Source organism: Microtus oregoni, unplaced genomic scaffold (genome assembly GCF_018167655.1).
Source record: "Microtus oregoni isolate MIOR12 unplaced genomic scaffold, Mior012 000055F_ref0000237, whole genome shotgun sequence".
Classification (NCBI taxonomy): Eukaryota; Metazoa; Chordata; class Mammalia; order Rodentia; family Cricetidae; genus Microtus; species Microtus oregoni.
The window spans coordinates 10,763,358-10,782,114 of NW_024543831.1; the positions used below are offsets into that span (position 1 = coordinate 10,763,358).

The 18,757-nt window shown below is 44.7% G+C and overlaps 1 protein-coding gene across 1 annotated transcript in view; it reads left to right on the forward strand.

The window, feature by feature from the left end:
* Slc35f2 (solute carrier family 35 member F2) overlaps window positions 1-18,757 on the forward strand; it is a 46,314-nt gene that overhangs the window by 21,184 nt on the left and 6,373 nt on the right. The window contains exons 2-6 of the mRNA XM_041638573.1: window positions 8,827-9,002; window positions 12,109-12,236; window positions 15,457-15,616; window positions 16,665-16,821; window positions 17,839-17,891. Coding sequence (XP_041494507.1) covers window positions 8,827-9,002; window positions 12,109-12,236; window positions 15,457-15,616; window positions 16,665-16,821; window positions 17,839-17,891 — 674 coding nt within the window. The remainder of the gene's footprint in view (window positions 1-8,826; window positions 9,003-12,108; window positions 12,237-15,456; window positions 15,617-16,664; window positions 16,822-17,838; window positions 17,892-18,757) is intronic.

Sequence of the window (18,757 nt, forward strand, 5' to 3'; positions counted from 1 at the left end):
ATTTCCAAAAAATTATATGTATACATATATATGTATATACATACATATATACAGAGTTGTGTATGTGTGTATTTGAGGTCAGCCTGGGGTATATGAGACCATACAACTCTGTATGTGTGTGTGTGTGTGTGTATGTGTGTATTTGAAGACAGAGTCCCACCATGTAGTCTCTGCTGCCCTGGAGCTCAGAGTAGACCAGACTACATTCAGACTCATAGAGATCCACCTTTACTTTGCTTCTCAAGTCTTGGGGTTAAAGGTGTGTCCCACAATGCCTAACTTATAGCTGTTTTTTTTTTTTAAATTATGGCTTATAAAGTGATCACGTCTCTCTTATTTCATCATCATTAATTTTCCAGAGTTCTACAAACTCTCCTCCTTCACCTCATGGTACATAATTTGGACAGACAAGGCAGAGGAGGGGCTGGAGAGATGGCTCAGCAGTTTAAGAACATTGGTTGTTCTTCCAGAGGACCTGGGTTCAGCTCCCACATGGCAGCTCACAACTGTCTGTAACTCAAGTTCCATGGGATCCGATACCCTCACACAGACATGCAGACAAAACACCAATACACATAAGATAAATGAATAAACTGCCTTTAATCCCAGCACTTGGGAGGCAGAGGCAGGCGGATCTCTGTGAGTTCGAGGTCAGCCTAGTATACAAGAGCTAGTTCCAGGGTAGGAACCAAAAGCTACGGAGAAACCCTGTCTCGAAAATCCAAAAAAAAAAAAAAAAAAGAAAAAAAAAAAAGAATAAAAACCAAGAAAAAGCAGGGTAATGTTTATGCTTCCTCTCATTTATTCGTTCTTTTTTTTATTTTTTTAAATTTATTTATTTATTAAGGATTTCTGCCTCCTCCCCGCCACCGCCTCCCTTTTCCCTCCCCCTCCCCCGATCAAGTCCCTCTCCCTCATCAGCTTGAAGAGCAATCAGGGTTCCCTGACCTGTGGGAAGTCCAAGGACCGCCCACCTCCATCCAGGTTTAGTAAGGTAAGCATCCAAACTGCCTAGGCTCCTCCAAAGCCAGTACGTGCAGTAGGATCATTTATTCGTTCTTAAGTAATGAGTCTTTCTAAGGCCAAGGAGTGTCCCTTCTCAAGTTGGTGCTGCTGTTAAGTCCCAGGAACAAACATTTTATGTCTCTGTCCACTACACCATCCTTACCGTACCTGTATGCATTTTAGTCCACTGCACCATCATTACTGTATTTGTATGCATTTTGGCCCACTGCAGCATCCTTATTGTACCTGCATGCATTTCAGCCCACTGCACCATCCTTACGGTACTTGCATGCATCTCAGCCAACTTCAGCATTCTTACCGTACCTGTATGCACCTCAGTCCACTGCAGCATCTTTACTATACCTGCATGCATTTTGGTCCACTGCACCATCCTTACTGTACCAAGAACGCCTGTTCTGTCAGCTGCCACTCACTGTGTACATTAGTCACCAGGCTGTGACAAATGCCTGGCAAAAGCCCCTGAAGGAAGTTCATCCGGCTCCCAGGTTGAGGATGTCGTGTCAGGGAAGGCATGGTGGCAAGAGCAGGAGGCTGCTCACATGGCATCTAGGGTCAGGGAGCAGAGCCATGAATAGCGGCTTCATGCCCACTTTCTCCCTTTTATTTGGTCCTTGAGATGGTGCTGTCTGCATTCAAAGTGGCTCTTCCTTCTTCCATTAAACCTTTTTGGAAAAACCCTCATGAACACACCTGTCTTAGTTATGGTTTCTATTGCTGTGAAGAGACACCATGACCTTGCAACTTTTATAAAGGAAAACCTTTAATGGGGCCGGCTTACAGTTCAGAGGTTTAGTCCATTGTCATCATGGTGGGAAGCATGGTGGCACACAGGCATGCATGGTGCCGGAGAGGTAGCTGAGAGTTCTACATCCAGATCTGAGGGCAGCAGGAAGAGACTGTGTGAGCCACTGGCCTGGTTTGAGCATCTGAGACCTCAAAGCCCACCCCCACAGTGACACATTTCCTCTAGCAAAGCCACACCTACTCCAATAAGGCCACACCTTCTAATAGCATCACTCCCTATGGGCTAATGGGGGTCATTTTCTTTGAAACCACCACAACACCCAAAGGTATGCTTTCACGATGAATCTAAATTCATTCTTGTTGGCAGTGAAGATCAACCATCACGCTGCGTAGAGAAAGCCTACCTGAATTAATTGAGTTTGTATGCATGTAACTAAAATGCTCTAGAAACAGAGCTGGGTAGCTTATGTGTTAAGTGTGAGGACTTAGCCTCAATGAGTATTTCTCTTCAGGTTTTTTTTTTTTAATAAATGTGTGGAAAATTATTATTCCCCATGAGGTGGTAGACAAGATGGAGTTTTGAATCTGCCCAAAGTAGATACACTTCATAGATGTCTTTCAGATTTAATCCTAAAATTGTCTTCAGCTGACAACATGGAACCTGGCTGCACAGGTTTATTGAGACATTCAGTAGAGGGGAGCCAGGGATCAGTCAAGTGACCTGTTTTATCAGTCGTTTGGACCTCTTCAAAAAAACCAAATGAAAAGGAGAGAATAATTGAGTAGTTACCTTTCTAATCATGTCTTACACTTCTTAGGAGATGCTTAAGTAAACCCACTGATGTTTAGACTCTACTTCTCAAGAATCTGATCAAGTTGGTCTAAGCAGAGGTTTTGGCTATTATTTGTTTTTTAGCCTCTGATGATTTTGAAATATATATTTAAGTAAAGGACATCTGGCCCAACTTGAAGCTGCATTAAAGAAGTGCTAGAGACAGGACTGATGGCCATTGTGAAGAAGATTTGGGGACAGGGATCAAAGATGGTCATTTTGAATACATGTGCCAGGAATAGGGGTGATGGTCATTGTGAGAAGTGCCGGAGACAGGGCTAAGGGTCATTGCGTCTGTCTCTTATGTATACTGTGCAAAGTTTGCGTTTGAATTAGGCACAAAACTAAATGGTAACCTTCCTTCAATTTCCCTTGAAGTTTTTCAGGGAGTATCCCATCCTCTCTTCCTTTGGGAACCTCCTGCAAGAAGTCCTGGCCCTTGGCTGCCAGCACAGCTCTTGTTCTTGCCTTCCCATTGTATCCTCTCTGCATGGTTTGGGTCTAGATCCTCACGGAGACATCACAAGTAAACATGCCTTAGGCCCTTTCCATGTAGACATTGTGTTGATCACAAAGGCTGCAGTGCCCTGCTCTTGGAACCTAGGGTTTTGGAGTGTGAGCCATAAGGAGTCTGTGGGGCTTGTGGAAAGAGTCTGGACTGGGAAATAGGTACATTGAAAAAAAATTCTAGATTCCTTGGGTTTGGTGCATACCGACATCCAGAATTCACTTTCAAATTTACTGAGTGAGGCAGAAAGAATGTTAAAAACTGGAGGAGGAGGATAAGTGTTGCGGAATGCTGTCTTTCAGGTGTGATGTGGCCCTTGTACTCTCGAACTCTTAGCAGCCATGATTGACTGCACAAGGCCCCAACATGATTGGGCCTATCAACATTCCATCACGGAAGTGGGAAGGGACTCCCAAGGCCCCCTGCTCCTCTCTGGGATCTGTAGGCAGTTAATGGTTGCTTGGGAAGGGAGAAATATTTTCTTTTCTTTTTTTTTTTAATATTTATTTATTTATTATGCATACAATATTCTGTCTGTGTGCAGGCCTGAAGAGGGCACCAGACCTCATTACAGATGGTTGTCAGCCACCATGTGGTTGCTGGGAATTGAACTCAGGACCTTTGGAAGAGCAGGCAATGCTCTTAACCGCTGAGCCATCTCTCCAGCCCCCAGGGAGAAATATTTTCATCAGTGGTGTAGCCACTGGCAAGTTGCCCATACTCCTGTAATTAACCCTAATTAAGCTATTTCATACAGACTCACACACACACCCAGCCCACATGAGCGTGAAAGAAGGAGGTGACCAGTCAAGAGGAGGAAGGGCTGAAGAGAGGGAAGTGGGGATAGATATGATCAAAATACGTTATGAAACCCAGTGTCATGTGTGATTGGTACATATTAATAAAACACTTTAAAAGAATTTACCACATTAATAAAAAAAAGTATAACTTTACTTAAAAGCAGTGCACAGCTGTGTTTTGGTGTTTCGAAGTGACAGATATTAAGCTATGTACTTTAGACTTTCCTGGAAGAAAGAAGAGGGGTAATAAAATGCCCTTTCTTCTTTCATTTTTATAGGTTCTCAAATTCATAGGCTTTGTGCAAACAGAAAATGTAGCAGAAGAGTACTCAGCCCGTTTTCTGCCTTTGCACTCTGGGTGGGGCAGTGCCTGGGTTCCTGGAGACCCTGCTCCCACAGCGAGCAGGCAGAAACTGGGAAGTGCGTCTCACAGGCAGAGCACATCCGGCCCTTTGAGGTTCACTTCAGTGGAGGTTCTATTTAAAAAGACTGTGCCAGGATATGGTCCACAGTGGGCTGCGTGTTGTTTCCTGAAGCCTCCTTTAGCCAGGGAATGCTTTCTACGGTGTGGAGTCTGCTCAGAATCTATCCTCACTATCCCCCTTCTGGTAACATGCAGGCGTGCATGTGGGGCCTGAGGTTGTTCTGAGGTCTTCTGTGATTTCCCTTCTTTCTTAAACCTTTACCCACTCCAACTTCTCTCTGTCTCTCTCTCCCTCCCTCCCTCCCTCCCTCCCCGCTCCCCGCTCCCATTATAGATGAGGTCATCAGGATTTGGAGCCAGGAGAAGTACATTTCTGTCACCTTAAATCTCCACATTCAGTTTGGAACACACACGCATCCCCTCCCCCCTTTGAGGAGGCAGTTATACTTAACTCTTGGACGACAGTGTGCTTAATTGGGTTCTTGCAGGCTACAAAAATGAGCCGGCTAGAGGGCTCAGTGCCTCCACATTTCGTATTCTCACTCATTTCACACTTATTGTTGCTTTCAAGTCCGTGATGGGCTGTGAACCACAGTCTGGGTTTGATCGGTTTCTCAGGGATTGCTTTCTCCTGTGAATACCCAACTTGCTGGTTTTGCTTGAGGAAGGGGTGTGATGGGAGAGGCTGGGGTGGGGTTTCTTTTTAATGGCAGGGTGAGGGTGGGGCTTTGAAGAAGAGGTCTTCCAGTAGAAGCTATGTTGTAGAACCCTGGTGGACAGAAGGATCGTGCACAGTGGTAGGGAGGGGCCAGCAAGAGTGAGGAGAAGATGCAAATCTGGGATGACCTCACTTGTTGGGGTTACCATAGGAGGGACAGTAAGACCCGAGGGGATTTGAGTTTCACCTGTTGCTGCCATAGTTGCTGTTGTCTGGGTAGGGCCTCCTCAGCCGCACCCAGTGCAAACCACGCCCCTTCAGTGAGGTGAGCTCCAGGTGGGGAGGTAGCCTCCCTCAGGTCTTGCTCAGGCCTTGGTCCATAGAAGTGAAATGTCTGGAAAACAATCATACCTGCTGGGTGCCAGTTTTGAGCCTATGTTCTTCTTGGTGAAAATACCTTTCAAGGGTCTGCTGGGGATTGGCTAGTCCATGAGGTCATTCTTCTCGATGGGTGGAGATCCTTTCCGTGCCTTCTTTGGGGTTGTAACGGACTGAGCCACAGGGAAGAATAGTTTTTTGAAGAGGGATCTAGCAAACCAGTGAAGTGGGGCGCTCTTCCATCCTAACACCAGTCTCTCCTTCACCGTAACTGCTTTAAACTATGACCCAAGCAGTAAGTCACCCTGGGACACTGGAGCTGCAGCAAAAGCTGGCCTCTTGCAAGAAGCCTCCGGTGGCTCTCACCAGATACCCCAGAGCGCCAGGAGGGCTCTCTTCACATGTTTGTGGCTCGTTTGTACAAAACCAGATATGTGATTAGGGAACCTATGCAAGAATGTTTGTAGGGGCATTGTTTATAAAAACAACAAAAAGCTGCAATCTAACCGAAATAATCAATCAGCAAAGGAATAAAGTGTGATAGAGTCGCACAGCACAATACTGTCCAGAGGCGAGAGGGAAACAGCTTCTCAGAAGTGAAGGGTTAGGTAGAAAATGAACATTTACAACTAGTAATCCTTGCATGAATGTTGGTTGAAATGTATGCAAATAATAAATAGCAAGTTTTCAAAAGCATTCAGCCCTAGAGAAAGTCCAAAAATAACTGGGGAGAACCAAGAGTGTTGGTGTTGCTGGTTATTTTTCTCCAGGCCCCCGGTAGGCAGTCCATATCGGTTAGACAGTAGAAACTTGGTTCTCCGTAGCTGTACGTTTTACCCTATGGAGCCAACCAATTTCGTTTAAAAGTATTGAGAAACAACATGGCACTTGCACTGAACATGTGCAGATCTGGCATCAGACCCTGAGAAGCACATACCAGCGGCTACTCACATGGCACCGACATTGTACTAGGCATTATAGACCCGGATGTGATGTAGCACATGAGAGGGTGTGCGCAGGTCGTATCAAAACATGACACTATTTTACGGAGGGTGCTCAGCCTTCATTGAACTTGACTTCTGCAGCAGGTCCTGGAACTGAGGCCCTGGGGACAACTTTGTTATACACTAGATGTCCTGTAAGAAATTTTAGTAGTTGCGGCTGGGGGGCGCATGTGTCTCAGTTGCTAGAGGGCTTGCTTAGCATTCACGAAGCCCTGAGTTCTATCCACAGGACTGCTTAAAATGCTGCTTGCACATAATCCCCATGCTGGAGGAGTAGAGGCAGGAGGATCGGAAGCTCAAGGGCATCCTGTAGTATAGTAAGTTTGAGGTCAGCCTGGGCTGCATCAGCCCTTTATCAGAGAAAAAAAAAATTAAAGAGATGGAAAACAAAGAAGAAAATTTGATAATTAAATAAGCCACAAGGAAGAACATTTCCAGATTTAACTGGAGCCAGGCACAGAGGTCAGACACTGGGTGACCTTATCAGCCATTTTAAAGTTGTGCGCTCAAGTGAGGGCAGAGGGGAACCACTTACGGCTTTAGACAGGAACGATCCGTGAGCTCAGACTTTAGAAAGGGACTCCAGCAGTGTGGAGACTGGGTTTGGGGAGAGGGGGTGCCTCAGAGGAGCAGTTAGGAAAGGCTACCGCTTCCCAAACCACAGAGCCTCTGCAGGAACACCACACAACTGGGCCGTGTCCCCAGAACCCGACAGTCAGCAGTGGAAGAGCACGGAGGGTGCTGGTGAGGGCTCAGTGGTGAAGCTGCCGCCAAAGCGGGCGACTTGAATTCCGTCTCTAGAACCCACAGGGTAGGAGAGAATGGGTTCCTGCAAGTTGTTCTCTGGCCGCCACGGGCGTTTAAGTGAGTATGCCTAACACAATAAAGAAATGTAATAAAATATTTAAAAATTCTTCCGTATTTTTATAGAATGTCTGTGGCTGCATTTTTTTTTTTTACATTGGAGTCTTTAATCTTAGTTTGATATTGATTGTTTATCTCTGAGGTACTATGGGTTACACCCAGGATTTGTTGTTAGGTAAGCATTCTATCATTGGGCTATTCACCCCCCACAATGTGTGTGTGTGCGCGCGCGTGTGCGCGCGTGTGTGTACGCATGTGTGTAGATCACAGGACAGCTTGCAGGGGTTGTTCTCTCCTCCCAGCACATGGGTCCTGGGACTTGAACTCAGGTCATCACTTGGTAGCAAGTGCATTTACATGTTGAGTCACTTTCCTGTCGCCTCCTCTCTTTTACTTCTTATTTATTTAGTGTGTGTGTGTATAGGAGCACATGCATGATACACCCCACCCAGCACCAGTGGGACATGAAGAGCTAAATGAACAAAATGATCTTTAAATGGATGGCCAGTGAGTGGAAGAGTAGCTCTCCGTGGAAATGGGGGGTGGAGTATGAGAAAAATAAAAGAGAATAAAAAATACAACCTTTTAAACTCTATTAATTGAGCTTTTGTGCCCATGAAGTAAGCAATGAGATGAGTTCGAGAGGCTTGGGATATGTTTCGGTTGGTAGAATGCTTACCCACCATGGACGCAGCTCTGGGTTCCATTTCTAGTATGTCGTAAACTGGGTATGGTAGGACATGGCTGTAACCCTAGGAAGGTGGCGGCGAGAAGGCCATGAGTCCAGAGTCATTCTCCACTCCATTGCAAGTGCGAGCCCAGCCTCGGCCACCGGACACTGTGTCTCTAAATTAAGTGAGTAAATGGGCTTCGTGGGCCAAGTGCTGGCTATGCAAATGTGAAGACCTGAACCCTGTAAAGTTGGGCACAGTAGTAGACCTGTGTAACCCCAGTGGTTCTGCAGGGAGATGGGAGCTGGGGACAGGAGGATCTTTGAAGCTTGGAGGCCAGTTCACTGGGACACACAGTGGTGAAGCGATAAGACAACCCCGTCTCACAAAGTTGAAACAGGAAGATGCATACCCAAGGCTGTCCTCTGACTGCTACACACGAGACTGCAGACACATCAATACATACAGACACACACACATACACACTGTACACATATGGACAAATAGATAAATACTAATTACACATTATACACACATATGCATATAGACACATCATAATACACATAGTGCACACATAGCACAAAGAAATAAAGAATAATTAACATTGTACACATATATACATACATATATGTTACACATACACATTGTGCACATATGGACAAATAAAGATTAATTACTCATTATACACACATATACATATAGATACATCACACATACACATTGTGCACATATGCACAAAGAAATAAAGAATGATTACACATTGTACACATATGCACAAAGATATAAAGAATAACTATTTAGAACAGTTATGAGAATAAAATTTAGAATAATTCATATTGTTTTTATAGCAAAAAGTGTGCGTATGTGTGAGCTCCTGGTTCTTGCAAGTCGACCTGAGTTATCCCTCTATTTTCCAGGGATATTCTGAAGACCATAGCTCTGGGCCAGATGCTGTCCTTATGTATATGTGGCACAGCCATCACCAGCCAGTATTTGGCGGAAAAGTACCGGGTGAACACACCCATGCTTCAGAGCTTCATCAACTACTGCCTGCTGTTCCTGGTCTACACGGTGGTGCTGGCGTTTCGATCTGGTACGTCAAATGTGGGGGCCATCTGCTCCACAAATGTTCGTAATTTCCCTTAAACCTTTGTTGCATGTGTATGTGTGGTGCGTGTGTGTATACATATTTGCATGTGATGTGTTTAAGTGTGTGCATGACCTAAACTGACCTGGAGGGTGTGGGACTTCTATTTCCCTCATTTAAAGCCACTACTATCTTGTTACTCCCTAAGGGAATCAATCAGTGTTGTTTCTGTGCGGCAAGATTAATAACTTTGTTTTGTGGTACTAGGGGGTTGAACCTATGGTATTGTCCCCAATCCTCTCTTTGCATATTTTAAATTTTATTTATTTATTTATTACACATGCTTATGTGTCCATGTGAGTCTATGTGTGTTGGGGTATGCATAGAGGCAGGGTCTCCCGAAACTTAGAGCTATGTTTTCTTCAGCTGGGCTGGAAGTCAGCAAGCCCCAGAGATCCCCACTCACTTTGCTGGGGTTAGAGGTGTGTGCCGGATGCCAGTTTCTTCCTCGGATTCTGAGATCTGAACTCTTCTCCTCATGATTGTGCAGCAAGTGCTTTAACCACTAGGCCATCTCTCTAGCCCTTTGTAAATCTTAATCTCGAGGCAGGATCTTGCCAGGTTGTTCTTTTGAGCCCCCGAGGAGCTGGGATTATGGCCACCAGACCTGCCTATGAACCTCATTACTGTTAATTATCATCACTACTGTAGGAGGTAGAAGCCAGTTGTGAGATTAGAGGAACTTGTTAAGGTATCACAGTTGGCAAGATCTCTAGGGCAATGGGGTGGGCGGAACTAGCAAGTGAGTGGTAGCTCTGGGCTCTGCTTTCTGGGAGGCCCTTGCCTTCAGGAAGTCAGTGTCATTCATTAATGCATCAGTGCGGTCCCTTGGAGCCATGGCTGTCACGTGCTTTTCTGTCATGTGTTGAGAATACCAGCTCTGAGTTTTCAGAACGTTCTTGGTAACTGGGTTTCAGTGGTAGTTATGTTGCGGGAATCTTTCTGGAATAAACACTTGGGAGGAGAGGAGATGTCCCCAGTGGACCGAAGCCAGGACGGTTCCTGAAAGGCTTCAGTGCTGGGTCTGGTTTGTATTCTCATTTTATACTCTAAAACACCAAGGTGGGCCAGGGAAGCAAGCATACAGAAACGTATGTGGCCCATCAGCAGGTTGTTAAGGGCAACGACCTTTGTTTAGCGATTTGTCCTGATTATTCTGTTCCAGGTACCAAGTGAAATCATGCTTGACAACAGGCAGTATACAGCGCTTTAAGTGAATCACCAAATAAATAAAAACACCAATATCTAATAATTGGCCTTTTTAAAAATCTTATTCTTGGGCTGGAGAGATGGCTCAGCGGTTAAGAGCATTGTCTGCTCTTCCAAAGGTCCTGAGTTCAATTCCCAGCAACCACATGGTGGCTCACAACCATCTGTAAAGAGGTCTGGTGCCCTCTTCTGGCCTTCAGGCATACACACAGACAGAATATTGTATAATAATAAATAAATAAATAAAAACCTTATTCTTCTTAAATTAATTACTATACTTGATCTTAGCCAAGATGCCAAGAAGCCATAGCTATTCAGCTATGGTATGGATTTCATGTCTGTGACTACATGTCTGCCAAATACAGCCTAAGGGAGAAAGGGTTTATTCTGGCTCACAGTTCAAGGGGACAGCCTATCACGGTGGGTAGGCGTGGAGCCTGGAGGTCCGTCTCTTAGGTGATTCTAGTTCTTGTCAGGCTGACAGTATTAACTACCATAATTGTGATTCTCAGTGCTTTCCTCCCTCCCTCCCTCCCTCCCTCCCTCCCTTTCTTTCCTTTCTTTCCTCCCTTCTTTCTCTCTCTCCCTTCCTTCCCTCCTTTCCTTCCTCCTTCCCTCCCTCTCCTCTTTCTTTCTTTCTTTCTTTCTTTCTTTCTTTCTTTCTTTCTTTCTTTCTTTCTTTCCTTCTTTCCTCCCCTCCTTTCCTTCCCTTCTTCCCCACCTCCCTCTCTTTCTTTCCTCCCTCCCTCCCTCTTTCTTTCCTCCCTCCTTCCCTCCCTCTCTTTCTTCCCTCCCCCCTCCCTCCTTTTCTCCCTCCCTCCCTCCCTCCCTCTCTCTCCTCTCTTTCTGTTGCTGTTTTTTTTTTTTTTTTTTTTTTTTTTTTTTTTTTTTTTTTTTTTTTTTTTTTTAGATAGGGTCTCAACTATACAGCCTTGGCTGATTTGGAGCTCCCTCACGTGGACCAAATTGGCTTTGAACTCACCCTCCTCTACCTACCAAGTGCTGGGATTAAAGGCTTTTACCACCACACCCAGTATTTCTTTATAGATGATCTTATCACAAAGCCTCCCCAACATATGTGTGAATTCTTTGCCTCCTGTTTATCCAGAGATGAGCAAATTCTAGTTCATTTAAAGCGGTAGAATTGTGCTGTGTGGGAGTGGTTAGAAAGCATTTGTCAATGGTGCCCCTAAAAATGTTCCCTAAGCTTATCACCAGCTTCAGCTGCACTTGAAAGGTACATCTCTTTCCAAAGAGTGACCTTGCTGTGTTTCCTTCAAAGAAACCCATGCTAGGGGGTTCAGTAACCAATTAGTTTGTCAAAACATGACACTTTCCCAGAGCACTCTGTGGCTTGTCAAAATGGCCTCAGGCATGCTCAAAAAATAGATGTTATTTGTTATTATTGTCTGAGGCAGGGCCTTATGTCTCCCATGCTGGCCTTAAAATTCCCTGTGTAGCCAAGAATGACCTAGACCTGCTGGTCCTCTCTTTTCCACCTCCTGATTACATATGTGTACCATGCTGGGTTCACGTGGTGCTGGGGATGTATATATGCTAGGCAAGCGCTCTACCAGCTGAGCTACATCCCCAGCCCTGAATATCATACGCACGTTTCTGTTTGTCTCCAGCTCTCTTCCTACTGTTCTCCTCACATAGCTGCATAGTTTCCAGCTTCATACGAGACAGACCTGATGGTGACGGTTCCAATGTCTGGCTCTGGGTGGTTAGGACAAGCCACACTTGAAAAACACCGCAGCCCCTTGCTTTGATTTTCTGCTCTGCAGACTGAAATGTGTCGTGTCGTGTGTACCGTGTCCTCACCCAGCTTTCTTTCAACCAGGCAATGATAACCTTTTAGAGATTCTGAGAAGAAAATGGTGGAAATACATTCTCCTGGGGCTTGCCGACGTGGAAGCCAATTATCTGATTGTCAGAGCATACCAGTACACGACTCTGACCAGCGTCCAGGTAAGAGGGAGTTTGGACGTCTCGGGTTTTATGCTTCCTAGAGGAGAACGTGTTCATCTGGTTTTATTGGAAGCCTGTGCATATCAAACACAGGTGGATGATAGGTGTTTTCCAGCACAGCATATGCGCTGCTGAGCCACGTTTTCTGAAACTGCTGACAGTGTACACACGTTAATCACTTCCCAGGCTGCTCACACTATAGCAGATTAGAACAGTGCCGAGCAAAAATGAGGGTAAATATTTAGCTGGCACTTGTTGTCATGATGCTGACAGTTCTGTTGTGTGTTTGGCTCAAACACAGAAGTAAGTGTGGTTCCATACTGCAAAGCTGGAGGTTTGGAAGCCAATCAGGACATAGGAGCCGCTGAAGGAGCCTCTACTGGTTACACCAGGGAGAGGCGGCAACAACGGTGAAGCGCTTGTCCCTATTTCTCCATAGATTTAATTTAAAAATTAGACGTTATTATTAGTGTGTGTGTAGGTCAGGTGACCACTCTGTGGACTCAGTCCTTCCCATCCACCTTTCCATGGGTTCTGGGGATTGAACTTGGGCCTCCAAGCTTGCTCAGCAAACACCTCCACCCACTGGGCCATCTCGCCAGCCCATTGTTGGGTTTAGTCTTGCTGGGTCGAAAGGAAATGGTCCTTTGTAGCGGTACTTCTCAACTTTGTAGGGTTGAGAAGACCAAGTCCAGCTGTCTTAGTGTTAGCAAGGGATGGGACATGGCACTGTCCTGCCTTGACAGCCAAATGTCCTATAATTAAAGGTGAAAGTGAGGTATATCACTGCCAGAGTTAGACTTCAGAGTTCAGTGATTCTGCATCCCTTTTGTTTCTCCGTGTAGCCCCGGGTACTCCCCATGTACCAAGTGCACACTCCTGTGTCAGCCACTTGCCACCAAGTGCTAGGGTTACAGGGGGAGTTACTGTTTCTATAGCTTCAAAAAAAAATCTTTTTAAGACAGGGTCTTGTGTATTGCAGGTTGGTCTCTGTTGTAGCTAAGGATGATCCAGAACTTCTGGTCTTCTTGCCTCCACCTCCCAAGTGCTGTGATTACAGGTATATACTGCCACATTCCTTTTCTGTAGCACTAGCTAGGGACTGAAGCCAAGGCTGTGTGCATGCTAGGCAAGGGTCTGTAGATACATGGCCCAAGGTGACAGGTGTCAGACAAGACGCAGTGGCATTTCAGAATCGGTGGGACCTGAGATCATAGGATCTGCTCCCGGGATTTTGTATTTTGGCTCAGGGTCTGGCTGGCTGGAGATCACTCAGTGACAGGGTTGAGGCTGAAGCCTCTGTGGTTCTTCCCATGACATAAGCAAACCCCTCATAGCCATGTCCCACCAAGGATTCTTAGAGATAGATTAAATTTAGGTGTGATATGAAGACACACTTTGTGGGTAGGAAGTCTCCCGTGATAGTTTTTAGAGTGGGCTCCCCCCCCCACCTCTCTCTCTCTCTCTCTCTCTCTCTCTCTCTCTCTCTCTCTCAGAAATATAGCTTAGATCATGTTAAGCCATCCTGGCTGGATTCCACTGGTGTCTTCCAGCACATTGCTTGGTGGTTTGTTCAGTCAGGCCTACAAAAGCATGGCCAGGGCCCATCATAGGGGTATGCCGGCGTCCAGTGCCTCCAATTGTTGTGAAAACAGGGAATAAACTGCTTTAGTCAGGAACCCACGGACTTCTTGAGGTTTAAGGCGCTGACTGACCCGTCCATGACTTGACGAGTGAGAAGAGAACCAGGGACAAACTTCAAACCCCGCAGAGTGAGCAATGGAGTAGCAGTTTCAGGACTGTGATTAGTGTATGGCATACATTTACGCTTTATTCCTGAATATATGTTAAGACATCAAGAGTTATCCTTCAGGAGTTGGAGAGATGGCTCAGTGGCTAGGAGCGCTCACTGCCCCTGCAACTAACTGTCATTGTTTCCATTGTGCACATTAGGTGTCTCACAATCACCTGCAACTCAGCTTCAGGAGACTCAACATCCTCTTTTTTTTTTTTACCTACCCACGCCCCCCAAATTAAAAAGAATTTCAGTACATTTTATCTTTGAATTCATTATCTTTTAATGTCAAATTAAGAACTAAGTAAAGTCTCTATTCTTTCTTATCTTACCATTAATTTTGGATTTGCTATAGTTAAATACCCTTAGTCCCCATTTGATCAGATGGGCAGTATGAGGGGCATAGCAAGTATCTTATGGACCCAGATGATGGAGGAACATATGCTAAAGATGAATAGGGATCTGTGCTGGGAGCAAGCATTCATCTCACACGGGAGAACTGAACTCTATTAGGGAGATGGGGTCTGTTTGTGTCCTCATAGTAGCCTGCACTGGGTAGCACTTTGCTCAGTTACAATTAAATATTGGACTTTGTGATTTTTAATTGTATGTCTGTCCAGTTTATTTTGCACTCCTCAGAATGGGACTTAACATCTGTCTTATTCAATGCCGTATTCCCAGGTCCTTTTATGATGTAGACACACAGACACAGACATAGACACACACAGTCTCTCTCTCTCTCTCTCTCTCTCTCACACACACACACACACACACACACACACACACACACACACACAGCCTCGTGCCTGCCAGGCAAGTGCTCTATCACTAAGCGGAATACACAAACCCTCAGAGAGTCTAGGACACTGAACATGCTTAGTAAATGCCTGTTGACTGTGTAAATGGAGGTACTGGAAGGAGACCCTGTCTCCTGAATTTAGGAATCAACACAGACGGGAATGTAGAGGCTCCTGGACAAAATGAATAGACAGCCCTTGAGTCTCTCTTTGTTTTGAGACAGGTATCATGTATCCCAGGCGGGTCTAGAATTCACTACCTAGCCAACAATAACCTTGAACTCCTAATCCCCCTGCCTCTACCTCCAAAGTACCGGTTCTAGGTGATACTAGAGATCAAAAGCACCCTCCCAACTGAGCTACATCCCCAGCCTGACTTTTAACTGTATGATTTGGGACAAGTAATCTCTCTTTAGCCTTTGGAGTTTTGTGTGTGTATCTAACATGGGTTTCCAATTCCAATCTGAGAGTTACTCTGAGGATCACGAGTTAGCTCAGGTAAAGCACTTGTATGTAGGGCCGGCCATAATCTGTGTTCCATAAGTACGTCCTCCTGAAACTACTCAGTTATGCCTTTTTGTTTCAAGCTGCCGAGGTGTTTGAAGCTGCTTGCTTTCCTTCCCTGCAGCTCTTGGATTGCTTTGGGATTCCTGTGTTGATGGCTCTCTCCTGGTTTATTCTCCGTGCAAGATACAAAGTGATCCACTTCGTGGCCGTGTTTGTCTGTCTGCTGGGTGTAGGGACCATGGTTGGCGCAGATATATTAGCAGGGAGAGAAGATAATTCAGGTGAGACTGTGTTCACGGAGTGCATCCGTTCATGTTTTCAGTCTGGCAAAGTTACACTGACAGAAAGTGGGTGGTGGGGGAACTCTCCTGAAGGCGAGCAAGGGTCCATGCTGTGGGCAAGCGTGCTCCCACGTGCAGGGCTGGCTTCTCGTCAGTGGGGTTTGCTGACATGCTTCCTCAGAGCACGCTGCTCTTCCTGGAGCGCGCTGCTCACTTGCTGCAGAATATTTCGTTTGGTGATTATTTTTTCCCATTTAATTGCGCTTTCCCATTTAAGCATTAACTAAAATGTCATTTTAAATATATTGTAGAAATCATCTTTTGCTTCAGACATTTTGGATTAGTTACTCCAAACCCCTGTATTCTTGAGCCAGCCCTTTTCCTCTCCTTTTTATGTCATTCTTTCTGTTTGTTTTTCTTCCTTTTTTCTTTGTTTCTTCTCTCTTTATCTCTTCCTTCCCTTCCCCTTCTTTCTTTTCCATCCGTTCCTTCCTCCCATGCCCTGTTTCTCATCCTTCCTCCTTTCCTTGGACACAGATTCTTCTTCAACCCCCCAATCGCTGTGGGACAACACACCTGCACCGCCACACTCAGTGGTGCTTCATTTTTATAAAAAAGAGACTTGGCTGCAAACTTTTTAAAATGACTCTGCTGTTCTAAATGCTTTGGTATATTTCAATAGAAAACATTGACGCTAAACCAGGTCTGAAGTTATCCAGTCTCCGAGGCAACTTCAGTGTGTGTCTACTTAAATCAAGATAAAGTCACTCCCCTTACCAACCATTCTTTCCTAGAGTTAAAAAAAATCCTTTCAATACAGTCTATGAATTTATCATGTTTTTGAATGGCTTTCTTTCATGATGGTATATTGCACCATCTTCCAGTCTGTTGGTTTCCCAGGTAGTCAGAATGTGAAAATCATAGCAGTTTTCTGCCAGACAGTAAGGACAAGAGCCTTTCAACTTATAGAAAGTAGTATTAAATAAAGTTTTATTTAAATGAACAGAGTTTGACAACACCTTTCTTTTTCTGTCTCACTGCCCTGTAGGGAATGATGTTCTGATTGGTGACATCTTGGTCCTGCTTGGGGCTTCCTTGTACGCTGTGTCTAACGCCTGTGAAGAGTACATTGTGAAGAAGCTGAGCAGACAGGAGTTTTTAGGAATGGTGGGCCTGTTTGGAACAGTTATCAGTGGCATACAGCTGTGAGAATCTGAAGTTTTTCATTAAAACAAAAATGAACGAGTATTGGGGTAGGGGCGGGACAGTTGGGGGTATGAATTACAGCAAAGTATAATAATATATGTGAAATATGTCAAAATAAAGAGCCAGCAAAATGCCTTGGTAGATAAGGATGCTTGCTGCCAAGTCTGATGACCTGAGGTCAATCCCTGGGACACACACGGTAGAGAGAAAAAACTCCTGCAAGTTGTCCTCACACCTCCACTGCACACTGTAACATGTGTGTGCGCACATGCGCGTGCACACACACACACACACACACACACACACACACGAAATAAAATATAATAAAAGTAAAATAGAAAAATGGAGCCCATTACTTAACATGCAAACTTGGATTTTTTTTAAAACTAGAAATAGGGCCTAGAGAAATGGCTCAGCCGTTAAGAGCTCTTGCTGTTTTGCCAGAGGCCCCCAGAGGATCAGTTCCCCGCACCTCCGTCATGGCTCACAACTCCAGTCCCAGGGGACTTGACTCCCTCTTCTGGCACTAGCAAACACATGGTGTACAGACATACATGTAGTCAAAGCACTCATACACATATAATGAATCTAAAAATGAGTTTTTTCTAAAAATGAGTTTTAATGAGAAAATATTTGATAGATGATTACTTTCTCTAACTACTAATATTTGTTTAACTCAAGAGCACATTTGAAATCAGTCACTTGAGAAAAGTCTAATAGAGGATTCTGTTATTTATTTTTATTACTACATTTGTTTGGTTATTGAGACAAGATCTTACAGTGTAGCTCAGGCTAGTCACTATGTTGCCCAGCTTCATGGCAATCCTTCTGCCCCAGCCTCCTGAGTTCTCGGATTACAAGTATGAGCCACATGCCTGTCTAGATAATTTTATATTCTGAGGAAAAAGTAAAACAACATAACTCTTTACCTTAGCTGAATTACAACAGCCAAACTTCCTATAAAATAAGAAAAATTAACATGTGAATCTTTACATAGCCTTTTGTTTTGATCTTAGGTTGATTGTGGAATATAAGGACATTGCCAGGATTCCCTGGGACTGGAAAATCGGTATGTATAATGACTTTTAAAGACCAATCAGTATTCTGTCCTTTAGCTGACAAAAATGCATACCAACACATGAACACTTCATTTTAATCATATTTTCGTAACTCTGGGGACAGACATCAGTGATGGTGGCTTGCTCCGAGAGTTGGTAGCTAAGCCTCTAGAATTCGTGCTTAATCGGTGTAAGAAACAGCTCTTCTTTCCTAGGAATTCTGAATAGAACCAAGGCTGACCTTTGTCACACTAGCTATCAAGGAGATACGTCTAACATCCTAGGTCCTTGAACTTGTCAAGTTTGTCATGGGCTTCACGCAATGTGTGGAACGTAAACCTCAAGCGATGGATGGATGTAATCATGGGCTACCTCCTGCTGCTCCACTCCTCTGATATCTTTGGAAATTTGTGGGAATAAAGCAGGAAGGGTTAGGAGAGCAAGATAAGAACCGTAATGATGTAAGGAAGTAGTTAAATAGTCCACAAACATTGCTGAAGATTGTATGCCACGCTTAGACAATGCAGGGAAATTAAATATCCTAGATGTCCCAAAAGTGCATGTGTGTGTATGTGTGTGTGTGTGTGTGTGTGTGTGTAAGTCTGTGTGTGTGTGACTGTGTGTGTTTCTGAGTGGATGTATGTGTATGCATCTGTGTTGAGTACAGGATGTGGTTAAAGTTTCTTACAAGACATATGGCTCCTGCAGTCATCTGCATGGCCAGCACTGTCCTAGAGTGGAGAATACTATTGTTCTGTCTTGGAACATGTAATTCAATGGGTTGAATAAAATATAGTGGATCTAATGTCTATCTTTGATGTCCTAAAAATACTATATTGTGAATTCAGTCATACATACCACATCCAACCAACCAACC